The 9,948-nt window shown below is 39.1% G+C and overlaps 3 protein-coding genes across 3 annotated transcripts; 1 reads left to right on the forward strand and 2 right to left on the reverse strand.

The window, feature by feature from the left end:
* Positions 1-117: 117 nt before the first annotated feature.
* On the reverse strand, positions 118-2,126 carry LOC121757249 (protein HAIKU1-like). Its single transcript, XM_042152775.1, has one exon. The coding sequence runs from the start codon at positions 1,493-1,495 to the stop codon at positions 449-451; it is 1,047 nt and encodes a 348-aa protein (XP_042008709.1). The 5' UTR covers positions 1,496-2,126; the 3' UTR covers positions 118-448.
* A 181-nt stretch (positions 2,127-2,307) lies between these two features.
* LOC121757250 (translation initiation factor IF-2-like) lies at positions 2,308-4,328 on the forward strand. Its single transcript, XM_042152776.1, has 2 exons — positions 2,308-2,627; positions 3,400-4,328. Exon 2 carries the CDS (start codon positions 3,401-3,403, stop codon positions 4,103-4,105), a length of 705 nt encoding a protein of 234 aa, XP_042008710.1. The 5' UTR covers positions 2,308-2,627; position 3,400; the 3' UTR covers positions 4,106-4,328.
* Positions 4,329-4,965: 637 nt separating this feature from the next.
* Positions 4,966-7,389, reverse strand: LOC121759337 (transcription factor MYC2-like). The gene has a single exon (XM_042154892.1). It carries the CDS (start codon positions 7,216-7,218, stop codon positions 5,323-5,325), a length of 1,896 nt encoding a protein of 631 aa, XP_042010826.1. The 5' UTR covers positions 7,219-7,389; the 3' UTR covers positions 4,966-5,322.
* Positions 7,390-9,948: the final 2,559 nt, after the last annotated feature.

Consider the following 9,948-nt stretch of genomic DNA (forward strand, 5'->3'; position numbering starts at 1 on the left):
ATAATTAGTCAGAAAAGAGCACATTCAAGAATCAGCAAGAACATGGTTTGACACTCTTGACCAACTCCAGTTATGTTACTATATGAGAACTCAATAGCAAAAGATTGTGGAAAAAACTGAAGGTAATGGAACATATATAGATGAAACAATAAAGTTATGAGGCAACATACATAACTTTGCAAATTCTACAACACTATCAGCTTCGTCTAAACACTAGAGTTGGCTTTGAAATCATCTAAACACTAGAATTACAAAGAATCCAGTTAAGTAGCTGTTGCATAGTTTGCACACGAAGAAGACAAAAAGCTGTGTAAAAGAGTGAATACAAAAAAAAGGTAAAAAGAAAAGTACAAAGACTCGAACATTTTCAAGACTAAGTTTGGTATCGCAGCTTACATCACAATTCCTGAGATTCACCTGGACTTGTAGCTTGCGCTCGACTGAACCGTTATTGGTTCCTCCATCTTGGACTTGGCACAGGGAAAAACCCGGAAGGGGGCAAAGGAAATCCATAACCAGGGGAGGGAGGTGGATGAGGTCCGGGACCTAAAACTCCAGACTGGCCCATAGAAGCGAACGAGAAATTGGGTGAGATCGGGGGATAATCAAACCCTGGAGAAAGCAACGGATAAGGTGATCTAGGAGATAACAGGTTGATGAAGCCAGTAGGCGAAGGTAAGAGGAACTGGGAAGTTGGAGAGGGTAAAAGGCGTGGAGGGCCATTTGCCCTAGGTGAAGGAAGAGGGGGCATTGGCCCACTCATACGAGGTGATGCAAGAAGGGGTGGAGGGCCATTTGCCCTAGGTGAAGGAAGAAGGGGTGGAGGACCATTGAAACGAGGAGATGGAAGATTTGTGGGAGGTCCATTTCCTCTTGGAGGCATGGCTGGGTTAGGAAATGCATGAGGATGTGGTAGATTTTGTGCAGGAACTTGATGCTGCATATGACCTTGTGGGAAAGGGTGGGGTTGTCTGGGACCCGAATCTATGATTGAGTTCTGAAGGTATCTCATGTAGGCAGAAATGGGAGACTCAGCAGTGTTTCCCCATACATCAGGAGGAGGGGAAGGTAGCAGCATGTTGGGGGAGTGCTGATCATATTGGACCGGAGGAGGAGGCCACCCTAGGTTATTTGGGTAAGGCATCAGACCTGGTGCAGGCATTCGCATAGGGACATGAGGATTAGTGGGGAGCTGAGGCCTACCAGTCGAAGCCAGAGGTGGGGGGCGAACTCTCTGTAACCGGTTATTGGGGGGTCTCAGGTGGGTTTGGGGAGGCCTAGGAGGCTGGTCGCGTAATGGTGAACCAGTAAGCTGCTGAACTATGTCACGGAAATCGTTCTTGTTGATATTGTAGACTTGGGGTTGAGGCTGCTGCCTTCCAGCAGCAGTAGCAAAGTTAGGCTGATGCAAGGGGCTTTTCTTGATGTTTTTGCCCATCTTGTTTACACCCAAATGATCCGTTTGTCTATTCGTAGGAGGCTGATTTGAATCCATTTTTTCAAGACTAAAAACTCTACTTTTTCCCAGCAAAAACCTAGCCACTCACTCCCCTTCTCGTCAACAAAATACCCCAATTTCAGTGATCAAATCAATCCAAAACATCAATCACCACTACACTTTTTCCAGCGAAAACCTAGCTACTTCTTCTTCAACTAGAAACCCCCCAATTTCAGTAGTCAAAACCTCAATCATCAAACAAAATCACAACTCAAGAGTAGAATTCAAGAATCTTGAATTTTCCACCAAAAAAGCGAAATCTTTAGATCTTCCTTGGCAAACCTCAAACCCCTCAAAAGACAGATTACACCTGAATCTATCTGCTGAAGCCCAAAACCTTGATTCTATAACCAAATCCTAAAAACCACCCACAACTCCTCAATCTTTCACTCAAATCCCAATATCAAAGGAATAAAATTTATAGATATGGAAATCACAAAAAAAGGAGAAGAATCATAAATGGAATTGAGACCTTGAGCATGGCGAGTGGAGTCTAGCGATTACTCGTCTCATCTGCAGCTGGAAAAGCTCCGGGGTGTGAATTGGTAAAAGGATGAATGAAATGGAAAGGGAAGTGGAATGTAAGAAATGATATTTTATTGAGAATTGAAGGCAGCGGAGACCGGTGGTGGCTACGGCAAGTGCGTCACCACCCACTTTGAATATTGTTTGAATATTATACTCCTATAATTTAACCATTTTCCTATTCGTACATGTCAACTGAAAACGTATTGAAATTCTGTGAATTACTATATCTCTAATTATTTATTCCACGATATATGCAACTGTTAGCCTATGATCTCAATCGAAAATTACACAAACACGGAATCGAAATAAAAAATTAATCTTTCTGTCCCATTCCCCATTTACGATGACTATTTTCTTTGCATGATCATATATAAGCTATATCAATAACGCAGGCTAATTATTAGTAGTATTTCAATATATGCTTTGTATCTAAAGGCTTGCTTGCGGCTGAGTAAGTGCGAAATGTAGTATAAATATGCAGTGGAGGGAATTAGTTTTTGAGCAACTCCAACTCCAATTCCAATTGCATTTCTCGATTTCCATCTCCTCTTCAATCTTCCAGCTACGGAGGTGGTGTTTTCATTGGAAAATCTTCAACCAGGTGCTGCATTTTCTCTTCTATTTCCAACCATTTTTTTCTTCATTTCTTGTTGTGGAATTAGGGTGTTTTGTGATTTCTTTATAAGGCATAGAAGAGGTAATGTCGATTGATTGCTAAAATTTGTTGATTAACATGTAAACACACCTTGTGAGTCGTGAATGGATTGTTGTGTGTTCTTTGTTAAAGGATACTAGTTCTTCCAATGGATTGATTGCTCTCCCCTTTCTTGACGTTCTTTGTTTTCTTTAAATCACTTGAAAAATAGTGTCAAGAATTGATAATTTACTCAGTAAATCAAATCAGAGAAACTTAGGTAAGAAATGTCTATTTGTCTTTGCTAAATTGGGAATGAATATATCACACCAGAAATGTTGTAACTTCCGGCTAATTCTCAACAAATTATTGCTTTTAATAATTCTTGACTTCAACTCCTCCAGCATTTTTTGTTATTAGCTAACATTGCTAAAGATATCTGTTAATCTGGTACCATCTTCATTTTTACCCTTTTTTACGCCTTCTGATGGATCCAATATCTGTTAGAGCATCTATATTTATGTTTAGCTGTTGCAGTTCAAGAATTTATAGGCATGATTCAGAAAAAATGTAATTAAGTTAACAATTTGCTTTGTGAGTTGCAGTTGTGCATGTTAATGTGTTTGTATCTGGTGTTTCTTATAAGCTCAAATATACTGTGAGTTAGTTAAACTGGTTTAAATCCCTGCACTGGAATACATGTCTTTCTAACCAGTTAATTTGGTTGTGGTTGTTCCAGGATGGATGACTCTATGGTGTTGCATCAAGAAGCTGCATATGATGAAAAAGAAGTTGAGAATGAAGGAAAAGAAGCTGCTACTGATGAAAGAGAAGAAGCTGCTAATGATAAAGAAGAAGTTGTGAAAGATGATAAAGAAGCTGCTAAGGATGAAGAAACTGCTACTGATGAAAAAGAAGCTGCTAGAAATGCTGAAATTTTGGAACGTCATCTTAGGAGGAACAGGGACAAGAACCGTAGATATAGAGCTCGTAAGCGACAACTAGCTGAATTGGAAAAGGCATCAAGTGTTGAGAAAGAAGGTGCTAAGGATGAAAAAGAATCTGCTAGAATTGCTGAAATTTTGGATCGTAGATATACAGCTCGTAAGCGACAACAAGCTGAATTGAGAAAGGCACCAAGTGGTGAAAAAGAGGCTGCTAAGGATGAAAATGAAACTGCTACAATTGCTGAAAAAGTGGAACATCTTCGTAGGAAGAAAAGGGAGGGCCAACGTAGATATAGAGCTCGTAAGCGACAAGAAGCTGAATTGAGAAAGGCACCAAGTGTTGATCAACCAGCCAGTATTCAATGTCTGAGAGATTGGAAGAAAGATGCCAGGAGAGGCCATATGCACAAGAAACAAGAAACATGTCCTTCACATAGTGGTGGGATTGCAAGCTTAGCCAGCCAAAGCCAAAATCATTTTTCTGAATTTGTTGACTGAATCTTACTTCCAGCTACTTTTGAAAGAAGGAAACGAATAGTCAATGCAGTTGACAAAATTTGAAAACTCATTGAAACTGCCATACTACTATATTGCAAGATGATTGGGCAGAGGGTATTCCTATACGTTGAAAGTGAAAAGAACATTGACAGCTCATTTTATCTTGCATGCATGTAGCTTTTGGTCAATCCCTCCTTTATTACATGTTCTCGTTATAACCTAATCATGAAATCTTGAAATAATTCGATTATATACATATTTAAATGTTTGTGTGTAGTTTAAGACTTTTAAGTATAAGTCTCTTTTTCTTTTGGAGAGCTTAGTACTATTATGTATTCTTTAAAAGAAGAGATTAGGCACATCACCAATATGCCCTACCTAATTGTCTTTGTCTTACAAACACCATTTCAACCGTGTAACATACCCCCATTTTTCCAAGATTGTGATGTTTTTGTGTTATTTTCTTTCTTATGTGTAATGTGGGAATTATATTCATTTGATTTGCATTTCCACTGGAAATATTTCCAATTGTCTCTGAATAAAAGAATATATTTCGAAAAGAAAAAAATCTTTTGCAAATAATTCATTCTTGACACTTCACATCATCATCAATATCATGCACCGAACGCAACATGTAATTGTCCCATTATCTTAGTTTAGGAACAGAGTTACATAGGTGAAGTTACATAGGTGAAGCTGTAACAAATTACATAGATTCAACTAGATTCAATGCTGTAACAAATTACTCAGATTCAACTAGATTCAATGCACCTAACATTTACACACACGCACAAATGTTGGTGTGTGTGTGATTGATACTCCACATTTCCATGTCCACAAATGAATCCAAGAAAGTTCAATTATAAGTCATGGAATAATCCTCAAATACATTTATTCAGAAAAAAAAACACGTGACCAAATGATCAGTAGACACCAGTCCTAATCATACAAGACAGGGAAAACAAAATCCCATGTTTTATCATGTAAAAATCAGCCTCATACGACTAGCTTGGATTCACAAATATATACACAAACACACAAACATAGAGGCTTCAGCTAAACAATAAAAACTACAAGCGATGCCAATCAGTTTGCATCCAGCATCCAACATTCAGCTTAATCTTGAATCTACTCAACAAGTTATATACTTAAAACTATAGCCAAAGCACATATCTACTATTAAAAAAGGTATTACAGCATTCCAACCTCGAAAATGGCTACCGAGCTTCAGCAACTTTGGATATCAACGCTACCTTGAGCTGGTCTTGGGTGAAAATCCGGCCCTCCATTTTCACCGTCGCTTGCTGGATCATCAGATCGTTCACCACCGACACACTGGCATGGTGCACTTCGAGGTCCAACTCCATGAGCGCCACCATCAGCTTTGCAGCGGGGTGGTTCTTCTTGCTGCACTGGATGCGTATCATCGCGTCCCACCCAATGATCTTCACGTCCACGTCTATGTCCACCATGGTGTGGCCCTGCTCCGGAGGGGCGGAGTGGCGGCCCCCTTCCTTCTTGAAGGACTCGACCTGCCTCCTCAGATCATCTCTAGCGATCTCCAAATTCTGGAGCTTCGACTTGAGCTCGTTTATGTAAGCAATGGCATCTCCGAGGAGGGAGGCTTTGTCCATCTTTGACACATTTGGGACTACAGCTCTGAGAGCGTAGAACCTCTGGTTGAGCTTCTCCCTTCTCTGCCTCTCCGCCTCCACGTGGTTGAGAGGCTCCTCGCGCCCGTTGGCAGGCTTCCTCCCACGTTTTCTAGGCCGTTTCTCGGGGTCAACCACGGTGCTGGACTCGATCTCCTTGACAACGGATGCCTCGAGATCGGAGTGATCGGATTCGATGCCAACATCGGTCTTCGTCGGGGCGGATGAGAAGGAAAGCATGCCTTCCTCGTTACTACCTCTACAAGTTGGGGATTTTTTCTTCATCTTATTGTTCTTGCTGCTGTCAGTCTCAACTCCAAACAGATTCACATTGCTATTTGCAGTATTAATCTTGGAGCTCTCTCCGAAATTAAGTATCTCTCCCGATTCAGGCATAAAAAGAGGTTGATTGCTACCACCATGATTTTTGGTATTGCTACCATCGAAACCGAATTCGGAGAATTTCAACTCTCTAGAAACATATGCCTGGTTTTGGTTCTCATTCATAGTGGTGGAATTGATGGAATTAGGGTTTTCCTTAACTAAAAGAGGTTGATTGCTAGTGATACGAGAGGGGATTGAACTTCCCTGATTAGTGTTGGCGTTGTTGATCGCCGAATCCTTGACATCCACAGCGGAGGAAGACGGCTCCGTCAGCCACATCGCGGCAGGATCGTTCTCCGGCAAGGACCAGGAGCTTGGCCCGGAGGCGGAGCCCGTTTCCGGCCCGTTGAAATTGAACAAGGATTTGACCTTTTTCATGAGATCCGAGCTCTGGAAAATCACCTCCGTGGATCCAAGCTCAACGACGCCGTTTGGGGAGGGGATGCACACCAGCGTCTGAAGGCCGAAACCCTGGGCCTGGCGGGCCCGTTCACAGTGAGAAGAGGCGAGCCTGTCCGGGCCGATGACCCAGACCGGGCTGGAGGTGAATAAGGCCTGGCCCGGGAGACCCGAGCCGTTGACAAAATTCTGAGTCATGGAAATCAGAAAGAACCACTCGGTGTCGGTGACTTCCTCATCGACGGCATCGACGGCTTCGTCGGGGACAGCCTGAGGGCCGGCAATCAGCGAATTGAGATCGCGGAGGACCTTCTTCCGGTGCTCCTGCTCGGCCGGGGAGGAGGCCGTGCGGCGCTTGGCCTTGTCGTCCTCGCCTTTGTAGTAGCCGTCGCCCCAGCCGAGGACCGGCGCGCCGCCGTAGTCGAGGACGGAGGACTGCCAGAAAATGGCGTAGGTCCAGCTCTCGTGGGCGGCGTCCTCGATGAGGGAGAGCAGGCGCTGCTGGAGAGTCTCCTGGTTGAAAAATTGGGGGAGGGGAGGGGAGGGAGGGGTGAGGGGGTATGAGGGGGTTTGGTGGTGAGAGGAGGGCCAGAAGGAAGTGAGATCGGAGAAGGCGTCCATCACGGCGGAGTCGCCGTCCATAGCTGCGGCGGCGCTGCTAGCAGGCCACTGGTTCATCGGAGCCGTTGATCGGTTATTCCATACACCGGATTGAAAAAATTGGAAGCAGTGAGGAGAGAGAAAAGGAGGGATTTGTGGTGGTGGAGGTGGAAAAGCAAACAGCTAGAGAGAGAAAGGGAGAAGGGGATAATCTGGGGTTATGGCATATTTGGGTAGCTGAAACAGGGTAATAAAATTAGTTTTCTCTCATATTTTTATAATTTAAGTGGATACTATCAATCTATTTAGTGTTAATCTAATTCAACTTACATATATTATATTGATATATTCCTTGTCGCCATCGCATATTATTAACTACAAGAAAAAACAAAACACGACTCACTAGTAAAAGTGGTGCTAGTTGTGTTGAAATAGTAAAGGGTTTGGTTTATTCATTATTGCTAGTATTTACTTTTTTTCCCAGTCCCATCTTAGTAGGAGAAAGATTAAAGTTTTTACAAGAAAAAATAAACGATTTAATTAACTTGAAACGATCTTAAAAAAAATACTATTACTAACTATTGTGAAACAGTAGAACACTACCTTACTTTTAAATTTCAACTCCATTTTATAAAAAATAATAATTTTGTTACATTTGTTGCAAATTAGGCCCACCCAATCAGTGGTGGAGGCCTAAAAGACACAAATTTTAAATACTTTGGAACGACACACTGTAAATACGCTTTATATTTCAAATCTAAAAATACAAAAGTATTAAAAGATGATTTATTAAAATAAGATAGCTTGAAGTAAAATAAAAGAACATCTTTAACTACAACAGCATCTTCAATAATGACGTTAGCAGGATAATATTGAAGAGATAGGAGAAATTAAGAATCATAAATGGAGTATGATTTAAATGAATGGTATTTATATGTTACGAATTTGTTTATATGTTACGAGAATAAATATTTTAGCCATATAAAAGTAACCGATTTCATCATTAAAATCTCTATATATCACGAAAAAGTTCTCATAAAAAGCGAATGATTATAGTATTATACTAGGAGTAGTATTAATTGATAAAGAGTGACGAGTTGAGATTTAGTATATACTTCCTCCGTGATCGAACAAGAGTCTCCAATTTCCATTTTATTCTGTCCCATAAAATTTAATTATTTTTATTTTTGAAAAGTTTTATTCTTTAATTAGATAAGCAATATTTTTTCTAACAATATTTCAATTTTTTAATTAATTTTTTTTTCTTATTTTGTTAATTTCATACGTATTAAATAGTCTAAAGTCTCTAATTTTAATTTAGAGCACTGTGGGAATATGATATTGATACTTATACCGATACTTATTGGACTATCTAGTTTAGTGTGCAAATAATTTTCAGAATATTATAGTTATCCGTAATGCCAATATTTGGTCATCTTTAACTATACACCGAAATTTTATTTTTAGTGTAAAAAAAATCTCCAATTATACTGTAAACTCAAATTTATTTTGTATTTTTTCTATGGAACAACATTAAATATGGATGTATACTGTAGTTACTGTAAAAATTTTGCAAGACACACAAAGTTGATGTCAAATTCGAATTTAGTATAAATAATTGGAGTAAAATTACTATTTGGTATGACATATACTCAAAAATAGATTTAAATAAAATAATACTAGTATCTATATTTAGGTTTACATTAAAACAAACTCAAGTTACTTTTTTCCAATTTTGTGAGTGAAAAAATACTAGTAAATAATGAATATTCTTTTAAGTTTGAATTTGGTGCTATTGGTTGGCGTAAAATTATTATTTAATAGTGTAATATTTACACTAAAATAAATTTGAGTTTAGTGTAAATGATTGTAGATACTCTTCGGATTTTGTATATGTAAATAAATAAATTTGCGTTTCAATTATTCAGCTCTCTGACAAAGTTATAAGATTTCGAATTTTTAATAAAAATAAGCAGTGTCATATTTTAGATTTATTGAGATATTATGCACTTACCTTATCTCTTATAAATAGATCTAACATGGGATGTGATATCGATTTTAATAAAAATATATTGGTACACTTTTGGTGGTAAAATGATCTAAAATGCGTTCATTTTGTATTTAGGGTATAAAATACTGTAAAAGGTTAATAAGTAGTACTACTTACTAAGTATTTTGTTTCATTGACTATACAAACTTTTACCTCAAAGCTCAAACACATGAAATCACCTTGTTTTAGTAAAAACTAAGAAGGTTTAAGTGTACATTTTGTATTTAGAACATTGTCTCATTGACTATACAAATTTTACCTCAACAGATGATTAACAATGTTTTGTTTCTCCGACTTTCCTTTTTTCTTCAAAGTTAGGACACTTTGTAAAATATGCTAAAAGTCTAGGACATTTTTATGGAAAATACCAAAAATTAAAGATACATCTATTGTTTTATTTTTTTGCTAAAATGACTACTTCATTTTATGTGTTAAGGTGGCAAATTTTTTACCTCCAAATGCAACGAGATGAATCAACTTTTTATCATAAGTGTGATCGTCGACTGCAACAGACGTTTGATATTGTCCATTTTGGGTCAAGCCCACATGGATTTGTTTGTGGGTCATTCCTAAAAGGAACTGACTAGGGGTTGGACATGAATTATATACACCTACCAACTTCTCTCAAACTCCCGATGTGGATTGGTTTGTACTCAACAAACCTTCCGCTTTTAGTCAAGGCCGCACAGATTTGGTTTTTGGTCACTCCCAAAAACCTCAAACTGATTAGGGGTTGGACATGATTATATACACCTTTC

The sequence above is a fragment of the Salvia splendens genome, chromosome 12 (genome assembly GCF_004379255.2).
Source record: "Salvia splendens isolate huo1 chromosome 12, SspV2, whole genome shotgun sequence".
NCBI classification, from domain to species: domain Eukaryota; kingdom Viridiplantae; phylum Streptophyta; class Magnoliopsida; order Lamiales; family Lamiaceae; genus Salvia; species Salvia splendens.

Bases quoted from the DNA above. Each gene is read 5' to 3' on its own strand.
- LOC121757249 (XM_042152775.1), bottom strand. From the start codon at position 1,495: ATGGATTCAAATCAGCCTCCTACGAATAGACAAACGGATCATTTGGGT.
- LOC121757250 (XM_042152776.1), top strand. From the start codon at position 3,401: ATGGATGACTCTATGGTGTTGCATCAAGAAGCTGCATATGATGAAAAA.
- LOC121759337 (XM_042154892.1), bottom strand. From the start codon at position 7,218: ATGAACCAGTGGCCTGCTAGCAGCGCCGCCGCAGCTATGGACGGCGAC.